The sequence below is a fragment of the Hyalella azteca genome, unplaced genomic scaffold (assembly GCF_000764305.2).
Source record: "Hyalella azteca isolate HAZT.00-mixed unplaced genomic scaffold, Hazt_2.0.2 contig3150, whole genome shotgun sequence".
Lineage (NCBI taxonomy): Eukaryota > Metazoa > Arthropoda > Malacostraca > Amphipoda > Hyalellidae > Hyalella > Hyalella azteca.
In genome coordinates, this window is record NW_025933402.1 from 523,520 (window position 1) to 544,067 (window position 20,548).

Below are 20,548 nucleotides of genomic sequence, written 5' to 3' on the forward strand. Positions count from 1 at the left end.
ACCCTGCCAGAATTTCACGCCTTCTACAGGTTGGGTGAAAGTAAATTGTGCTGCGTGATTCCCGCCAAGGAATTTTCATTCTTTTATTTACTTGTATTTTCTATTGGCGCATCATACAGCTCCTACATTTTTCGCACGACAATGCGGATATTCATCTTTCATTTCTCACAGAGCCTCAATACTCCAATGCACCGCGATTAATTGATCAATAATTATTTTTCGACTTGCTCGATAGTCACAAACGCGGTGCTGTGTGGTCGAAATCATAAAGCCGCGAGCTATCAAATGGAGGAATATTTCGCCGTACGCGGCACGTTATTATCCGGATTGCGCAATATATTCATGAAGTTTGCATTGTGCAATCTTTCAATATTGACCACCAATAATGTTGCACAATATTAACACGCTATTGTCTTATGGTACAGGGCTTCGACAATACTTCGACAATCATACACTATCTTACTATTAGTATGCTAATATATTATTATTATACTAAAAATGATGTCCATAATATATTGCTTTATTTTCGACAAGCATACATTTTTGTGTTTAATGAAATCTATTCTATTCTATAATCTATTGTGTTATATGAAATCTATTCACAAATAAATACTTGTATTTTCTATTTGCGCATCGTACAGTTCCAACATTTTTCGATCGATAATGCCGATATTCATATTTCATTTCTCACAGAGCAGCTGGACTCTAATACAAGGCAAATAATTAATCAATAATTATTACCGCGTTTTTCTTGACTTCGTTTCGTGTGCATGTGTCTGTCATCAAAAATTCAAACCTTAATTTAGAGCACTTTTAAACATTCTAGTGAGTTGAAATTTGGCATGCATGCTTATGCTGCCTAACAATTCAAGATTTGATCATCAGAAATACTAATTTTAAAAAATTATAAAAAAATTTAAAAAATTAAAAAAGTACTAAAAATTCACGGTTTGGAATTGAGTTTTTTCTCGAACATCCACACTTGCCAACTCTGGAAATTGATTTGAATTGCTAAAATTGCTAACTGAAAAGTAAAAAATAAATATATATATATATATATAAAATATTTTAAAAAACCACGTTTTTCTGGTTTTTACAAAAGTAAAAATAGTGAAATAAAACAAATAAAAAACTTTTAAAAACCACGTTTTCTTAACGGACAAAAAAGAAAAACATTTACTCTTACATAACATTACATAACATTTTACATAACTTAAATGTTATGTAAGAGTAAATGTTTTTATTTTTTGTCCGTTAAGAATTTATTTGTTTTTTTATCGACCTACTCGATCGTCAACTATGACGACGTGAGGTCGAGAAGATCATCGCCCGCGAGCAATCAAGTGGAGGAATATTTCGCCGTACGCGGCACGTTATTATCCAGATTGCGCAATATATTCATGAAATTTGCATTGTGCAATCTTTCAATATTGACCACCAATAATATTGCACAATATTAATACGCTTTTATCTCATGGTACGGGGCGTCGACAGTACGACCTACGCCAATGAACACTGTTCAGAGAAACCGTTAATCCAAATCTCTATTTCAGGAAACCACTCAGCCTAACTCGACACTCGACATCTTACACCTGCATGACAAGCGAAGCTTCAGTGTTTTTTTGACGCTTCCAATAATTTCCATCAATTCAACCACCAACTTAAATTTATCTTTCCATTTGCGCAATGAGTAGTGCTAAGAAATTCAATTTAATAATGGGCTGCTCTCACTCACGCGTTAGACTGAGCACGATACTTCAATAATAAGCCATTTTGCGTAATTTATTTCTTGTACCACTGGGAAATTTGAAATTTACTGAAAATTAGTAGTAGGCAAAAAGATTTCCATTAACGGAAACGATAGCTAGAAAATTCCAGCTACACGTGAAAAAATCTGCGACCAAGACGAGATTTGAAACGCAACACAAATACCAAATAATTTTATTTTACAAAATCTGAATATAATTTTATATCCCCTACGTAACAATTAAATCAGAACTGCGAATTCCGAACGAAAGGAACAAGATAGGAATATTTCACCATCGCTCCTTTGTTTATAAATGAATAAATCTGTTCGCAGACTTATTAGATTCTATGCAGTAAAAAAATTGTAGAAATCACTTATTCCTCTTGCAATTCTTGATCAGATTTTTGAAGAGCGCGCTCTCGCTGCAGTTGCAGGCCCCTAAGTCTGCTCCAGACTCTGTGGTCCGTGAGGGCGAAAATGGACGCAGCGTGGAGGGCGGCAGTCTCTGGGTATATAACGGTGCTGCAACCTAAACCTGTCAAAAATTTGAGTAGTCAATTTTAAAGAGTATTACATGTAAAAGTAAAATAAATCAATGCACTGACTAGAGAGTATCAACAATCTTCAATTTAAAATCATGTTACAACACATTCAATGTTCAAGCAAGTCCTAAATAACTCAGTAAACGCAAAAAAATACAAGCACGGTGCGAACCAATATAATATGTAATGCAATAATATCAGAACGCTTTAAAAGTTCAATATTTACCAGAAGGAACGCTGAGCGACGACCAAATATCGTGGGTTTGTTCCTTCTTGTTGACTGGAGGGCAGTTGATGACAGGCAGCGTCGTGTTGCCGGACAGCACGGGGCCCAGTCCGTTACTGCGGCCCGCCACAGCAATGAAGACGACAGGCGTTGGCAAGCTGTTGTACTGAGGGAACAAATTGAAATCCGTAATGAAAGTTACACTAAAAACTTAAAAGCAAAGAAAACTCCACAAAAATTCGTAGTCTTTAAAGAAAACGTTTCGGGTAGTCCAGCCCCATCGTCAGTTTGAAAATTCTAGAGCACAGGTAACTCAGTAATTAGTACAGACAAGATTACAACAAAAAATATGAGCTGTAAAACCTACCCATTTAAAATTTTTCAAGCAAACGAATGCCATTATTATTTATGAAAGTTACAGTTTCAGTCTACCTGGATAACCCAGCCAGATATATAAAACGGTGGACTGTATGATGCAAGTGCGGGTGTTAGTGAGCACCTATACGAATGATGAATCTATCGCTATTCCAATTGTCAGTCAAGGACGACATGGGCGATGAACCCCCTTTTCTACTAACTTTAACTGGTTACCCTTCCCTTACACGACAAGAATAGACGACAGAGATAATCATAAAAATACAAAAACTTTCTGTACTCGCAATAAATTTACTCCGGAACCAGAATAAAATTTAAAAATCTCACAAATCCCAAAATTGCTTTATGAAACTAAGAAAAGACCTTACACTAAATCGAAAACTACTTCCTTTGGAAGACAAGTATGTGTACTAGAATACCACGCATAAATCGCCCAGTCTTTAGAGGTTTCGACTCTACTTGACTTTAATCGAAATAAAACATTTATGAAGCGATAGGCGCGTCGAAAAGAATGTTACTTTTTTCATTGGTTTCTTAGGTAAAGAAAACAGAATTTATTTAAAAGTAATAAAAAAAATTGGGTTTCAATGCTACTTACGTATTGCACAGTCTTCAAGGTCTCTTCAGTGACTTTATGCGCAGACATGACGCGCCTCACGACCGACAGCAGAAGTTTCTCGCAATGCTTTTTAATATCCTCGCTAATGGCCAAATCAGCAGGAGAACCCATTAGTATAACCACCTGAGGAAGACGTGAATAATTGGCAATCGGAAAAATAGATGAATTTAAAAACCAACGATGGTTGAGCTCATTCCTGACTTCCTGTTGAAGAACCTTCAAGGTTATTATTCATCTCAAAAGCGTTAGGTACTATATTTATCAGCCGAATGCCATTTCAACATCAAAATAGGCAGTAAATTTGCCATTGGTCAATTCTACAATTGAAAAAAGGAAACAATAGCAATCTCTTCACTCGAATAACGAAACAATGTGAATAGATAGACTATTCACATCAAATGAGCATATATCATTACTGTTAGTTAAAATGAGTTCGCGATCCCGATTAAAAAAGTTATATGTACATGGATGAATCTAATGATGCAATAACTACAAAAGGAGTTTTGCACCGGAAATAACGAGCATTATTTAGAGTTTGAGATACTGAGCTAAATTTTTATGTCTCTTATCACTCGTTTAATAATTTTAGAAAACCCACATTATTTTAGCTCAAAATTTTAGAGAAAATATTGCTTATTCTAAGTAAATACGCTATGTATTTTTAATTTTAATATTTTTACATTTTCAACACGCAAATTAGCCAAAACCCACATTATTTTAGCTCATTAAAACCCTGGTCCTTTCGCACTCACATCGCCTGAAGCCGTTTCATTCAAAATATCATTTTATTTATGATCTGCTTTCCACAATCTTACCGTATTTTCAGGGCCATCTGAAAATCCGTCCAGTTTTTCATTAACCCAAAGATAGTTGAGTTTTACTTTAACCATTTCTTCGACTGTGAAGTCCTTCAAGTTTCGGTAAACCTGCTTGTCCTTCATGAGTTCCTTCTTGCCATTCTCCCACAGACGCCAAGAATCGTTGTCGATTACGTCAGATAGTAGAAGGTCACCTGTTAAAAAAAGTTATTTTCCCGGTAGAATAAAATTTGGTACGTTTCTCTCTTCAGAAATTAATGTACATTAGGCTATTAAAATAACGGGTGTCGCCTAGCAATGACAGAAAAGTAGAAATGACTGCGATGTAATGAGGCGAGTTCAGAGGTGGGATCAAGGAGTTCAATCGTCACACACTAACTAACACACTTTTATCAGTATTTTTGTTAATTTAAAAGCACTTAAAAAGAAATCGTTTAAGAATAACAGCAAATCATATTTTATAACAGAGCTCGAACAATTGAATAAGATGATATTTGTGCAAATTAAGTCAGACTAAATGAAGAAATATATCGAGTCCTGTTATAGTAATCGCCGAGAGGTTGGCTTTATTTCAAACCCCATTCACATTCATCGAAAAGAAAATGAACTAATTAGATCCGACTCGATTTGAAGTATACCATACACAGAATTAATACACAAAAGTTATAAAACAAAGGTTCGCACTCATTAGATGAGCATTACCTGTTTCGGTGTCGAAGCCGAACTCTACTTTCATATCGATTAAAGTACAGCGCTGAACTGCCCAGGCGCGCTCGAGGATCTCGAATACGGCGACACTGGCGCTGGCCATGGTGCTGTACTGGCGCTCCGTTAGCACGCCAGCCTCTCCCGCAGGGACGGACAGAACCTGGGCTTTGCTCCACTCCGGGTCGTTGGCAGCGTCGTCCTGAGTTACAAAAGGTATGAGAGCGGTTCGATTTACGAGGGCCAATAGGCTCCCATGGTGAGTTTGACTCGAGTTACAATTAATTTACTTCAATTATTGCTCGGATGTAATGGGGAAAATAATTTGCACATTTTAGCTATAGTTAATATCTGAACTTACGATAATAGTTTCGTAAAAAAAAAACATAACCATTGATGGAAGATTTTGCAGCTAATAAATTTTTTGAAATGCAAACGTGCTGCGTCTTTGTTTAAATTATTAGATTACAGTTTAGTGCACGGGTAGTAAAAATACTTGGTAAAATATATTGCATGGATATTTTTGTTCAAAGAGTCGCTCATAAGGTAAAAACTTCAACGAATTTAAAATTGTTCAAATGAGGAAACACGGAACTACTGCATGCATAATCATCGTTAGGTGAGCGAAAAATATATTTATTCACTAAAATATATGAAGAAATGTATCAAGACCTTTAGCCCAAAAATGTAGCAAAACTTACTTTGAAGAAGGTTTCGAGCTTCACAGGAGCGAATCTAAAGCCTTCCTTGACGCCAGGATTGCGCTTGAGGAATGATCCTGTAGCGATCCTTCTCGTGACCCACTCTAGAGGTACCATGCGGCAGCGGCGGGCCAAGTATGTGGTCGCGCTAAGTTTCCGCACAAACGATGTCGGCACGCCTGAGCAAGAGAATACTATTTAACAACAGAGGTAATATAGTCATATGACTTTCACTACTTGTGTTAATTTGATCGAGGGTTTGATCATTTTCCTGTTCAGATATTTTGAACATGAACGCGATTGAATCATGATGTGGCAGATGAGGGTCTGAAGAGAGCGGCGATATTTGCAGAGGGTCACGGCAGCAATTAAAAATGCCAACACTTTGACTGAAACGATAATCATATAGAAAAAATTATTAGATGTCCTTTTAAAACAAATGTAGCAAAAAGATAAATTTCTTTTAATACCAATGTGAATAAAAATAATTTGAATAACATGTTTGACATTCTGCTCACGATTCAATGGTAGCCCACGTTACAGCAGAAATGTTAATTGATCATTCGTACTCAATGAATACTTGCCAGCTTGGTTGAGGTACGAATACACTTTGGCGTTCGTAGAGTTGGAACATTCGGCTTTGCCCTCTAAATCGTGCGCAGTTTGTGCGTTGTTGGCCGTGATGCGATCCTTGTTGACTACGATCACATGATGAGGATCGTCTTTAATGGCGTAGATTTGCTTCGTCTTGCCCTCCGACAGCAATTCGCCTCTGACAGGAGCTGCGAGAGACAATTGTGGTGAAATATGGAGATTTAATCTAAAGCTTGCGTTTTCGTAACCCTTCTAACGTGGCATGAACTCTAAGTTTGAAGCAATTCGCAGGCTGTGACATGCGGAGAGTTTCGTTTGGGTCAAATTCTAAACCACGAGGACAATTTAAAGTAGTGTACGAATTTGAAAAAAAAAACAATTTGTCCATGGAATTAATTTCCAAAAAATTTGCCTAGTGAGCTTCCTTTTTGATCAGTAAAATTCAACATAAGCAGAAACAGTTCAATATTATTCGAGATTATTAGTTTCTCTGTTTTAACACGAAACGAGCCGATAATTTTAGGAGCCAACAACGAAACTATGCGCTAACAGCTGCTAAGGCCTACCGGTGGTAAGCGACACATAATTGGGTAAAACTTGAATGGATTATGTTTTCGCACATCCCGGTATTCAAATCGTTTTAATTGATAAAATTAAAAAATTTATAAATGTTTAATTGATAAATTAAGCATTGAATCTATTCCGTCATTGATGACAAAAAGTGGTGTTAACGAGGAACTACTAATTTTAATTACGAGATTCCAAGGTGCATTTTGTTGTAACATAGAAATGCATGGAAACTGGAAAGCACATAAAAGGAAGACTGCAACGAATAATAGGAGCCACTGTTTTCTTTAAAACGTGAAAGTTGCACGATCCTTATCAAATCACTATGAACTAATACTTACATGAAGCATGATTACTAACGTCCATCGTCACGAATATCAAGACACCGGCAACTCTTGTTCAGCACTCCGCCAGTCAGTCAGTCACACTAATGGTATGCCGCAAAACTGGGCTGATGCCTGGCTAGCCTTGATGCTGGCAGAGCCCTAACTCGGCAACCGCAGACCAGTCAACCAATCGCCGCTCGATCTCTGGGTTTGTAGGCCTTACTAGAATTTTTTTCTAGTAAGGAATTTTATTGCCGGTTTGATCAGAGAAAGATCAGCTTTTGTAAGATCTCGCCGAGTGCAAATGGTTTTACCTGATGAAAATTCTTCAATTATCCTGGTGAGAGATAAAAAAATTTATAATATAAACATAATTCATGTAGATTACCACACAAAAATACAACTAAGTTTGAAAATGACCATTTCACAAGAATAATAGTATAATATTAAATGCCATTTTCAAGTAGCCTTATTACAAATTTTACTAATAATGGGAAGAAGGAAAGGATATCTACCAAAAAGTTAAATTGTATTATCATCAATGCTAACCAGAAGGCGAGTGAGAAAATGGGATATATGAAGAACAGGCGGCTTCTAATGGTGTTTGGAGATTTTGGATTTTAAAACGGCCGTCCCTCTTCCATAATTGGTTAATGTAAATAAGTATTATGTAGATTGGTGTAAAGACTGAAGATTCACCGAGTTTAAGGGGAGCGTCTAGGGTAAAATTTTGGATTTCGGCTTTTCCGGTTTTTAGTCTCATCTTAAAGCTGACATTCTGATCTATCCAACGGTACCAAAACCATCTCTGTACGTTGATTTATGCGTTCACGACAGATCATGAAAGGGAGGGAGGTGGGGTAGTTCTCCAACAAATAGAATGGGAGGAAATTCGCTGCGAGCACTTTAAATAGAGTGTCTGCTTAAAGTGCACCTTAGTTACCCGCCTGGCGTCGTATGAGGAGGCGTGCATGCAGTCGCTCTCACCATCCTTGACTGGAATCAAGCTCCAGTAACGTTTAGTTTTGTATCCTTGCTACATTGAGTGCCTATTCCGATGCGCGCGGGACTTTGACGGGCTCTACTGAAAAGTTAACTTATTGTCACGGAAAACCTATCTCCTCCTAGAGTTTTGAAGCTACATTAATGAAACATACACCGTTCGATGGACAACAAAATTATCTACATTTGAACACGGGCGTTTTTCTAATTTCGTAATAGTTTGGATTTTATTCCGCAAAAGGGGGGGTGGCGGGGGGAAAATCGAAAAATTTTCGAAAAATTTACGAAAAATGCTCCCACACCCACAAAAATGAGAAATCCTAAAAACCCTCGTGTTGCGTTTTAGATATGGTCTTTACGCATCGAATGATATGTGTCTCAATGTTGTAGCTTGAAAATCCTAGGAGGAGATAGATTTCTACGGTACCCCCTTTTTTGGCCGTTTTCTAAGAATTTCACGTTTTCTTTCATTTTTTTCGAAAAATTCACACGAACAAAAATGTCTTAGAATTCTATTTTACATATGTGTACCAAGTTTCAGAGTGATCCGTTTGTAAATAGCCGAGATAAATTTTACCCTAGACGCTCCCCTTAACGAGGGTTGACGAATAATGGCCCTGACTAACACGGCACCACCTAAGGTGCCGGAAGGTTGTTAGAATAAAAACAAGAAATAAGCAAAATGGAATAACAACAATATCGAAAGATTACCGGGAATCAAATGGTAATTCAGTCATTATGTTGACAATATTTAATCACAGTTATCTCAATTAATTCTATAGGTTGACTTGGTAGCTTAGTGATCTTTCCACTCAGTAGACGTTCACAGGACGCTGGGGAAAATACAATGTTAAAGCTAAAACATGACTGACTAATGTTGCCCGCTGGCCGCTAGCGCAGTCTAAAAATAATTCACAACATTTGATGGTACGATTCATAAATAAAAGTATTTTCGTCATGTACTGTATTTTTATAAATAAAAATTACACAAGTGCGTGGGGAACTCATTGAAGCATACAAGTATACTCATGGCTTATACAAGGTTCCAGAAGGATTACTAGAATTTGAAACAAGAACCAACACCAGGGGCCACAGCTATAAACTAAAAAAACTGCGTTGTAACACATCCATGCGACAACATTTCTTCTCGCTTCGAGTCACCGACATATGGAACAGCCTCCCTGATAGCATCGTTGAAGCTCCGAGTATGAACGCCTGCAAGAACAGGCTAGACGAAGCTATGCAGGACCATATGTTCAGTCTTAAAATGCCTAGCAAATTACGGACCAGGCAATAAGTCCAGACGAAGCTATGCAGGAGCATATGTTCAGTCTTAAAATGCCTAGCAAATTACGGACCAGGCAATAAGTTCAGCAGCAATCTCAATCAATCGTTAGCTATGGAAAGATCGGGTTCCAAAAGCCGGATCCCTTGTGAATCAAGTCACGAAAAATTCAAGAATCGGCAACAGGCCATGGGCCTATTTCTTCAGTGCCGACATTTCTATTCTATTCTATTCGTGCTCGGGGATTGGCAAGATTTCCTGACTGAATGGTTGAAGCATTATTTAAACAGTGAAATTGGTGAAATCCGAAATAAATAAGCGAGTTCATGAGAATGAGGGAAAAGTGAAAAATACTCGCGAACGAAAGCATAAGTGAAAAAATTATCACGAGCTAAACATCATTGTTGGGTATACAGAAAATTATATTCAAAATTTCATTCGAGTCTGTTCAGTCCTTTGGAAGAAATGTCATGCGCACTGCAAATTTCTGCATGTCTCGTCATATAACTCGCGAATGAAGGCGAAAATAAAAAAAATTTTCACGAGCTAAACATCACCGTTAGGCTCTGATGATTATGTGTACCATGTTTCATCGAGCTACGTTCATTACTTTGGGAGATATTCTACGCTCACTTTATTTGGAGTCCGGCCGTAAATTTGTCCGAGACGTCAAGATCATTAAGTTACATATAGTTACAGAGATTGATGATCAACGAGTTTGACGGTTTAATAAAATTAATTACGACATGCACAAGATAAAGACAGTGCGAGATATAAATTCGAGTCACTACAAATCTATGAGGGCTATTCAGAAACTAAGGAACGTTTTGTAATAAAATAAAAAGTAGGTGCAGGAAAAATATTCAGCTATATACATCTGAAAGAGTGACTAAAATGCTACTTTCTACAAAATCAACAAATTAAGGCACTTATCGTAGCGGTGGACAAGCTTCGAAATTCCTTCGTCTTATAGAAATCCGCCGCCTGCGATCTCAGCCACTCAGTGGCGCACGCCACGAGCTCGTGGTCGTCACATATTAGGAATTATTTTAAAAAATTGCGATTTGGCATTTCTCATAAATATACGACAAAATAATATTTGCGAACATTGTACTATTTCTTTTCGTGGCTATGTTAAGTCCTCTGAAGTACTGTTAATAAATTTGTCCATAGCATTGCGATCGTAAGCAAATAGTTTACGAAAAATTTGAGTCATAACAACGCGCCGCATCGCCATACATTTTTTACTCACCTTAGTTCTTGGTTAGATTGAAATTTTTACTATACTCAAATATTATGTTTAGCTGTTCCCAGTAAAACAGGCCATAAAATCGCAAAAGAAGAAATATCCTGGCTATCCTCGATATCTCTCTTAAATCTCGTTGGTTAAATAATTCGACCATAATGAACTTTGCGCCGCTTTATTAACGAACGTAAACTAGGAGAATTTGTGGGGTACAACGTTCTCGACTAGAATAATCAACATAACTGTCTTACGTAAGCATGATTTTACGAGCCGATTTGTACCGAAGAGAGTAATCGCTTTAATTTCTTTCATAACTAAATACAGCCGAGGTTTGGCGGCGTGGCATCAACGCTACAAAAGCAATAGCTGAAAAGCGCTCAAGCGTCACGTCGTGATACAATAATGATCGTCGTGATACAAAAAATACAATACAACAATAATGATAAGGAAAATCATTTTTTCTGAAATGTACTAAACCTGCAATAAAGAAGCCGTAAAATGAACTTGGCTTTCAAATTATACTGAATTAAATTACGTGAGAATTGGCACACAATTAAGAGTAAGGAAGCGGTGATATGAAGGCTCGTATTAAAGAAGCGAGCGTAATTACATGCGACAAGCGACGACTAACAATCCAAATGTCATGACAACTCATTTCTAAAGAATGGAATCTACATTAACAAGGGAGATGCTTGACTCGTGTTCGAGTCAAGCATCTCCCTGATTAAATAAGAACTTCTTTTAGTGAACATATTTGACCGATGCAAATTGTATCGCTCGTGGAAGATATTATATGCAAGAATGTTTAAAAGTAGATTGAATCGGAATATTTTTAAAAGAAGTCAGTTATTGTTATTCACTTGAGCCAAAGCATCTTGCGGAGTAAATTAACACATAATGAACCTTTAAAACCTACACTAATAAGTAAGAGTTCACAGTCTAAGCCAACCGTGAAATTTGTAAAACTCCCTTAACCATTTAATTCATTTCCGCAAACTACTGCGCCTCTGCTTTCACACCACAAGAATTTAAAGCGTACAAAGCCAAGACTACAAATAATTCCAAAGTATTTTTCAGTTGAGAACAGGGCAAACTGAAAACGACGCAATTCCAACAGAGGCAAATATTAGGTACTGAATGATAAAGATCGCGAAAACTTTGAACCTGAGGTGACTATGGGCAATGAAAGTATAAAGTAACTCTCATACAACGCTTATCTGTACAATAGAAAACCTACATGCCTGGGACCAGTTCACACACTTTTTTACACTAATATCTACAGGTGGCATGAAAAATCGAACAGGTACAAATGCTTGAACAATATTTACAGTGGAGAAGCGTAAACGAACGGCGAACTGCCTAACAAGAGATACATTACTCACTCCATAAGCTTCTTTCCGAACGGCATGATTTTGATGTTAGCAAAGCCAAAGTACAGTTTAAAAATCTATCGATTTGACGAAAATGAAAATTTAACACCAAATATTTCATGATACAAGAAAGGCTTATAGCAATTCGACACGAATCACAGGCGAAATGTCGCGCAACTTCGGAAAAATTAAAACCATTTATAAAAGGATACAAGAAATTTATGAGACAGAGAGCATTAGCTAGCACCACAGCGTAACTTACGCTCTTAATTAGACGTCTAATAACCGTCTAAGTATTCAATCAACATATGGTTCTGAGAAACTCATACTTTTCAGTAATCTTCTGAAGTATCGAAAAAAAGCAGTTGGTTTACATAAAACTCGAACGCAGTACAACAATGGATTATCAACATATTTCTATTATCACTATGCAATTGGTAATATATGATAAAATGACGATGATTAATTTGCTTCAGTTTTGGGAGGAGAATCGTCGGTAGTTTTGGCCTGCCGCTCCTCGACAACTTCGGACACAGGGTCGTCTTTACTGTTGGCCAGGTCGGCCTCTTCTCCTGAACAAGAAGACGTGCATCGTTAAACCGAGATTGCAGCTCTATAAACCTGATGGAATCTATTAAAGAATTAAACTTTCTAACCTTGATAGCAGAAGGAACCGTGAAATGAATCACACAAGACTTTTCAGGTTGAGATGAGGTTTCTACAGGCCTTCTAGGCCTCTGCCCAAATACCATCGCCTCACTTGCTTTAGCCTCACCTCGTCCGCAGCCGGCGCCTGGGCGTGCATTATCGGCGCGCCACGAACAAAAACAGCACCGAGTTTCCAAAAAATTCACTAAGCTTGCAAAAAGCAATACTTTAATGAATATCAGTTTTATGACGCGGCCTCTGCTAAATACTAAGTGATCAAGTCCCAGATCTAACATAAACTTGGTTCCTGTGTAACAATAGTGATTCAAACATTAAGAAAACGACACCTAGAAAATATGCAACCATAGTGCATCAAGATGTTATTAGAAACACTTGCCTCTGTCTGTACTACAACTGGTGTGCTGCGGCGCCACAGAGCTATTAGGTTCGCTATCACTTCTCAGAGCTGGCGACTGCTTTTCTTCGCCTTCGACTTGTTCTGCGTGGTCATCAACTTCCTCGTCAGTGGAGGAAGACTCGCTGCTGGACACGACGGGTGGCGGTGGTGGCGGCTGCTGTAGAGGCTCCAACCTCGGTGGAGGCGGACGCTGCTTGCGGGCAGGATTCCAGTAGTGGCAGTACGCACACCGGTATGCTGCACAATTTAAAAATACCAGCTGTAATATATACCCTCCGTAATATATACCTGGTATAATAAGTACACAATTTAAAATATACGCTGTATAATGCTTCTCACTCAGTGCGAGCAATCTGGGCTACTTTCTCCTGTGTATACGGAGATGCACGAGGCTTTCATAAAAAAAAAATCTTAACTGGACAGTCACAATGATGGCGGGAAAATAATGGTGTCTGTCTCTACCTTCTTTGCTTTCCAAAGCAATCCATGCGACATAATATGTATGACGTAATTTAGCTAAAAGCTGATTAATAAGTCGTCATAGCCATTTGTCTACTGATCGTTTCTCAAAATAAAGGCCTTTAGTGATGAATAGCATTGGAAAATATAATTTTTTCACAGCCAGAGCCTTAAAAAAACATAAATGTGAAAGCACAGCACAGCGCCTTGAACAATTTTGAAAACAAAACACTCACCCATGTAAGGGAAATCATCTTTAAGCGCCATGCCGTTGTGGCTCTCGCACTGAGTGCAAACGAGAGCGTAGCTGTTGGTGGGTCCCTCCTTCATGAGGTAGTCGATGACGCGGTCCATCACGCCGCGCTCCCGGGGCGCCACCGGTCGCGGCATCGGCACGCCCGGTGCACCGCCTCGGCCTGTGGGACGTCGCATACAGGTGTGATTTTAAGCCCAGACTTAACAACATATACATGGTTCACAATGTTAACAGATAAAATTCATTGTCCTATATAAAAGTTAAAAAACTATATTAGCCGTCATATATTGATCTACTTGAATCGTGAAATTATGATTTTAATTGGCATAACATTATACACACTACGGTTAACATAGAATGATTTTACCACAAAATGGTTCACGTAACTATGGGGAGATACATGGTGTTCATACATCCGATATAAAAAGTAAGTTAACCAATCTAAAAAAACTGCCAGCAGAGACATCCTTATGAGGATCATCATAGAAAGGTGCGAGGCAGGACATGTGAGCATATCACCTGCAGGAGTGAGTAGGGGGGCTCTGAGGGGCGTCTGTTGGGCACCTGCAGAAGTGGCAGCCGTGAACAACTGCTGTCTGGGTCCTGATCCAACAACACACACAACACAGTAATCATCTCGCAGCATACAAGTCAAACGATGTAACAAAAAGATCTAAGCTCATAACAAAAACAATGAAACAAACCAGACCATGAGTGGTTTATAATTCACCAAATAATGCCCACATGCAATTTCAATTATTTCAAAACACAGTGCAAAGAATATCCCTATGAAACAATAAAAAATACATTGAATTACTTATGCTACGACCAGGTTGACAAAATGCACAGAAGAAAGCAAAACCAACAAGCCCAGAAAACGTGGTAACACGATCAGCTTCAAACTCTTATAATTGTCTAGAAATCATAAGCAAAACAGTAAATCAACAATAAAATCAGAGTTAACCAGACTTTACACAAAAACGTTTTTTTTCATGAGGTGCTTATACGTGAGGCAAATAGTTGCGTCAATTAGTTGAGTCAACTAGTAAACACGACTAAAATTTGTGATTACTGACTGTATTCGGAGGCGACTAGCTGTTGCATTGCACCCAGAGCACCTCAAGTTGTTTTCAGCGCCAGTCGAGTGTGTTCAGTACTACCGCTTCGGCGCTCGTAGTGAGCATTACTGCGTTGCTCTCTCTCTTGCTTGTCTCTAAGCCGCTGTAGCGCGCACAGCTGTGGATCTCTCGCTTGCTTCCATCATGCACACCCTTACTCGACAACTCCCGTCGCACTGGCACTGGCAAACTGTACCAAAAACACTCTCCTTGTGTATAGGCTCTCAGCCGGCAAAACTGTAGTCGACTCAACTAATCAACGCAACTAATCGCCCCATGTATAAGCACCTATAGTTAATATAGGTACTATTCATAGCTTACTCTGCTGATTTGAATAAGCATCATAGAACAGACCAAGTTGACTGCAACTGAACAAGAGAACAGCAAAGGATGTTTCTCTCACCGGGCTGTGTCAGGATGGGTGTGGCATGTATTCCCCTGCCCTGAGCCATATGAGGTAGTGGCGCACCTTGTCTGTTCATGACTGGGCCCTGAGGATGAGGAAATGAGGGACGCACCACAGAAGCTGGTGTAATCGGACGAACCATGGCCGATTCACGGCGTCGCACAGTTGACACTGAGGAACAATTACTTCTTAAGGAATAGACTCGTGTGTTTCATGGGAAGAGGAAGAATATGTAGTTACAATATTTTATGAAATAATTTTTTATGATGATGACAATAGGATTGCATTAAGTTGGGATCGTCCCTAAGTGAAGCCAGCATTTATCAAGTTGATAGAATATCATTGCATTAAATGCATCAATAAATGCCAAAAAGCTGCACCCAATTTGCATTGCACCAAGTTAGATAAGAATCAAGGCATGAAACATTGAAATAGTCACAAATCAATGATGAAAAGTATACCAATACACCTAGAAAAATTCCAATCAATTTTCTTGCATAAAGTATACCGTACTTTGTGTTCAAACTTCAGATAGTAATGATCTTTCACAAAGAAACCTAAGAAAGTTTGTGCTCACCAGGAGTAAGGGTGGTGCTAGGAGTAGCCATGTTCATCTTCATCTGCAAGAGATAATTTTAGTCAGGACATAGATGTTTATTCCTGGAGCTCCATTGGATTTTTGAAAAGGGACTTTAAAAGTACTTAATGAATATGCATGATAAACAAATTCCACCAGTAAATAAAAAAATGTGTTGCATATTTTAAGTGCCCTCATGCTTCTTTGTGCGACAAGACCTAAAAAAGTCACTGCACACTAAAATTTAAAGTAATGACAGAGAACGGTAATACCATAAGATAACTAATCAAGGTTCATTGAATACTCACAACTGGAGTGAGCTGCTCTGGAGCATACTGTTGTAAAATTTCCTTTGCAACTTTGTAAGTCTCAGTCTCCATTACTTGATCTAGAATATCCTGCTTCCTTTTCTTTAGCCTCTCTACCTGGAGGTTTGAGTTAGAATGGAAAGTTATTGAGTAACCATGGAGCAATTTCGCTTTAGATGATAGAACATGGATAAATTTTGCTTGAGAAAATGAAATAATATGGATCAATTTTGCTTGAGACGGAAACTACAATACTGAAAAATAATAATTCAGAAGTCTAATGCATGTGATGAATAAAGTTTCTTTGGAGTTGGTAAAATTAGTTATTAAAATTATCATAGAAAAGTAATTATCAGCAAATAATATTCATCTGGAATTATACTAAAATTTACTAAAAGAATATTATAAAACAACATGAAATCAATTAAAAATCTCTAAGCATACCTTTCCTCTAGAATTCCGCAGCTGTCGTGCATAATACCAGTGAAGAAGTCTCTTGACCATCATAACTAGTGGAGGGAAGGCAGCAAAGGGGAGGGAAAACTTGAGCCAGTCATTATAGGTTCGAGGAAGCCAGTACCAGTATGTGCAAAGACCAACTAGAAGGTAAAGTACAAAGCTGTACACAACATATCGACCAACACGACGTGTGCGCAGTTCCACATCACGTTGTTGGTCCTGAATGCTGTCCAGGTCCTGTGTCAAAAACAAAAAAGATGTCAAGTCATATAGGGACAAGCATTTTCTATCATATAAACATTATTCATTAGAATTTTTTTAATGTGAATTAGAAAAGCATTAGCAGCTGAATTAGCATTAGCTACAGGAAATTGCAGGGCAAATCCAAAAAAATTATACATGAAAAATTTATAAATGAACCTACAGCTATAAAATTAGATGTAGAAACACCAAGCACTTACAATTAAACAGTTTGGCAAAATTTATGTACCTAATTAGTTTAGAATGACTGTCAGCATGCCCATAACAACTTGGAGACATAAATGAGGCTTTTATTTCCTAATTTGCATTTCTTTGGCACATTTTAACACATTTTTCTCAACTAAAATGGGAAGTAAGACTAATCCTACTTCAAATTTGATAGGAATTTAAAGTTCTTACCTCCTGAATTTCTCTGAGCAATTCCTTTGTGCTCGGTTTCTGGAAAATGCAAATGTGATTATTTGAGAAATGTATACTATAGCTGAAGTCAGCCTGAAGAAGCACATTATTCCAACTGTTCAGAAACAGAATGATCCTCCCTCGGACCCTCAGCCTCTCAGGAATAGGATAATTAATAAATAATATTTTTCACCATAATTTCATTAGTAGCACAAATTATTATTTTAGAAAGATTGAATATAAACTATTTACATCCAAACCAATTTATATAAATACCTACTACCAATTAAATTCACATCCCTTGGCTAAATAAATTAAATTTGGCAATACGTCACACCAGTCCAAAACTGAGTGCTCCAAGTCGGCAAGTCTAACTGTGGAGTCCAAGCATAGCAAGTTTTTCTGTTTCATTTCAGCAAGAATTTTTAAAATGGTAGGCAAAATTGAGCAGTTTATTTATTATTTATGAGAAAAATTAAGCAAAGCCATCATTGTAACATAACCATATAACAGTCTTCATCCTTCAACTTGTAAAATTAGGTAATTGCAAGCATAAGCAATTTGTCTCACTCATGCATGGTTTCTGGTCGTTTCTCCAGAATCAACAAGAAAGGGCATGGATAACAAAATAATAATTTGAAAGGAGCCTATTGTTCAGAAAAGTTAGCTTAGTTAGTAGTTAGGTAGCTAGTCAATATGCTTGTATCAGGGCTCTGTGCAAGACATGACAATGCAATGCAAAAGAAAAATATCCATCTACCATTTAATAACTAGTAACTAGACTTGATGACTTAGGTATTCACTCAAAGTTAGGTAGGTATAGCAGTTTAATACCTAGTGGCAAACCAGAGCTTTTTTAGAATCAGTTTATTTTTAATTTCCTCATTTACTCCAGATTTGAACCAATTTCTTAAGTAAATATGATAATGCTGGTATGATGGTATCCAGGAATCCACTTTACTGGAAATAACTGGTCTACTTGTAGGACTCAAAAATGAACTTGAGGGAGAGTCTAAAAAACTCTCTGCTTTGTCACTAGCTAGGTATTAAACTGCTATTATTAAACTGCTAGGGCCTAGGCTACCTCCTACCTGCAGTCCTCAGTCTCAGTCCTACTCCTGCACCTCATTTCAGAAATTCAGAATTTCAGATTAAAAAATAGATCATGCAAGTTAGGTATGCAACTTACCCGGAACCATGATAAAATTAATCCCATGTCATACAATATTCTGGAACTAATATAATGTGTGAATTCGGCTTCAGAAAACAAGATGATGTAGGCCTATACCGCTATACGTTAACTGACGGTTAACAGTCTCCTTTTCGTTGACAGCTTACTGAACTTTTGTCTTGTGATACCCCGGCTTTTGGATCCTAGCCAGGTATAAAATAAAATTAGCTCTCAGATTAGCAGTATATTGTGGAATTGGGGCAATCAGATATCCTTAGAAGTACTAATGCAATTTAATAAGTGATGAAATTTGTGTTGAATAAAAGAAACTAAAGTCTTCACCGATTGATTGCTTACGTTACGCACAGGTAAATACTAAGAGATGGGAAGTTGGGAACGGGATTTTCGCTCGAAACGGTCTCAGTAGGTATGGACTGTATAGGCCGCGCGTATGCTATCCAAAAAATGAATGGCATGTGGATTAGAATTAGGAATAAAACATATCTTTGCATTGTGGTAAATTACATTTCACACAATCACTCATTTAAATTTTATCTGATCAAAGTTGTTTTATTCACGGAGCCAGTTCGCAAAAACAGAAAAAAATGGATACTATGCAACACGAAAGCGGATGACTTCAAATTAGAACTTCTAATTTTAATCGTAGAGCATCCTAAAGTTCTGAATATGTTATATGCTATCGGCTGAACAAGCCACTAACAAAAATGATCGCGGAATTGTTCCAGATATCTGCAATTTTACCAAGAATTATTTATTCCACATTCAAATCTAGTGTAAAAAAAAAATGATACGGTTTGATACCGATATTGCTGCACGGCTTCTTTCAACAAAACAGCAGAAAACTCAGAATTTCATTATGCATCGTAATATTTTACGCAAATACAACGAACCCTTATATGCTGAATAAAGAGTGAAACTTTTGCGCATTATCCTCGAACCCTAACGGGCGGTGACACTGACTGCATTAATCATCATGATTATCAGTCATGATATCATTAATAATTAATGATGCAAAATTGTAGGTGAACACGCTCATCATTATGCGTCCAGACTGCGTCCGTGTAACCAAGGGTCCATTTGGCAGCTTTAAATGTATTTATCTGAAGACTAGACTACGATACCTTTGCGATAACTGCCGACAAGTTGCTAAATGCTCGTCCGATGCTCGACTTCTGTTCATATTCAAGCTATGTTCATATTCGTCTACTTGCAGCGGCGAGGAGGGAGAGTGGCTTGTGGCTTCACGCTATCCCATCGGCAGCTCTCGGAACACTTCTAGATCCCGGCTCCTTCCGCGTCTCGATTGCTCTTCGAGTTGGCGCAAATGTATGCGAGCCCCACACTTGTCGGTGCGGAAAGTGGATGGATGCACGAGGACTGCATGGCCTTTCTTGTAAGTACAGTGCTGGGCGACATCCGAGACACTCGGCTCTGAACGATGTGATCAGGAGGGCTCTTCAGAGCGCTGGCGTTCCTTCATGCCTTGAACCCGTTGGAGCGGACAGAGGGGATGGTAGGAGACCAGATGGCTTAACGGTTTTCCCATTTTCTAATGGGAGGTGTTTGTGCTGGGATGCAACCTGCGTCGACACTTTTGCTGAGTTGCACGTCAATAATTCGGCTATTTCTGCTGGGTTCGCTGCTCGTGCAGCGGAGGATAGCAAGAGACGTAAATATGCGGCGTTGGCAGCTCGGTATCGGTTTGAGCCAGTCGCATTAGAAACGACGGGTACATATGGTGAAACGACTGGTCCCTTAATATCACAGATTGGTCGCCGCATAACGGAATTGTCCGGTGAACTTAGAGAGACTCTATGGTTGGAGCAAAGGTTGGGTTTGGCAGTGCAAAGAGGCAATGCAGCTAGCATCCTAACAGAAGTTAGAGAGAGGTTCGACGTGGGCCCGCTCCTCACTCGTGTCACAG

The 20,548-nt window shown here is 38.3% G+C and overlaps 2 protein-coding genes across 4 annotated transcripts; both read right to left on the reverse strand.

The window, feature by feature from the left end:
* Window positions 1–1,927: 1,927 nt before the first annotated feature.
* On the reverse strand, window positions 1,928–7,465 carry LOC108672159 (multifunctional protein ADE2). The gene is made up of 8 exons (XM_018159784.2): window positions 7,236–7,465; window positions 6,318–6,515; window positions 5,734–5,912; window positions 5,030–5,234; window positions 4,325–4,521; window positions 3,489–3,632; window positions 2,516–2,681; window positions 1,928–2,282 (listed from the first exon to the last, which is right to left on the reverse strand). Exons 1-8 carry the CDS (start codon window positions 7,258–7,260, stop codon window positions 2,122–2,124), a joined length of 1,275 nt encoding a protein of 424 aa, XP_018015273.1. The 5' UTR covers window positions 7,261–7,465; the 3' UTR covers window positions 1,928–2,121.
* A 3,447-nt stretch (window positions 7,466–10,912) lies between these two features.
* LOC108672175 (endoplasmic reticulum junction formation protein lunapark-A) lies at window positions 10,913–19,234 on the reverse strand. 3 transcript variants are annotated; one of them, XM_018159803.2, is made up of 10 exons: window positions 18,622–19,234; window positions 17,433–17,471; window positions 16,758–17,009; window positions 16,314–16,430; window positions 16,006–16,048; window positions 15,426–15,599; window positions 14,424–14,468; window positions 13,885–14,064; window positions 13,169–13,426; window positions 10,913–12,695 (listed from the first exon to the last, which is right to left on the reverse strand). In XM_018159803.2, the coding sequence occupies exons 1-10, from the start codon at window positions 18,646–18,648 to the stop codon at window positions 12,586–12,588; spliced, it is 1,245 nt and encodes a 414-aa protein (XP_018015292.1). In that variant the 5' UTR covers window positions 18,649–19,234; the 3' UTR covers window positions 10,913–12,585. The 3 variants fall into 3 exon arrangements, with proteins under 3 accessions (XP_018015292.1, XP_018015291.1, XP_047735435.1); XM_018159802.2 differs by having other exon boundaries at window positions 14,424–14,507; XM_047879479.1 differs by lacking the exon at window positions 14,424–14,468.
* Between the last annotated feature and the right edge of the window lie 1,314 nt (window positions 19,235–20,548).

What these genes read in the sequence shown, in the direction of transcription:
- LOC108672159 (XM_018159784.2), bottom strand. Translation starts at nt 7,260, where the DNA reads ATGGACGTTAGTAATCATGCTTCAT. An exon ending in CCTTGAAGACTGTGCAATAC is followed by an intron (nt 2,682 to 3,488) that starts GTAAGTAGCATT and finishes TTGTTCCCTCAG; the next exon opens with TACAACAGCTTGCCAACGCC. An exon ending in GTCGCTCAGCGTTCCTTCTG is followed by an intron (nt 2,283 to 2,515) that starts GTAAATATTGAA and finishes AATTTTTGACAG; the next exon opens with GTTTAGGTTGCAGCACCGTT.
- LOC108672175 (XM_018159802.2), bottom strand. Translation starts at nt 18,648, where the DNA reads ATGGGATTAATTTTATCATGGTTCCGG. An exon ending in TGCTCAGAGAAATTCAGGAG is followed by an intron (nt 17,010 to 17,432) that starts GTAAGAACTTTA and finishes TTTTTGACACAG; the next exon opens with GACCTGGACAGCATTCAGGA. An exon ending in AGATGATTTCCCTTACATGG is followed by an intron (nt 13,427 to 13,884) that starts GTGAGTGTTTTG and finishes TAAATTGTGCAG; the next exon opens with CATACCGGTGTGCGTACTGC.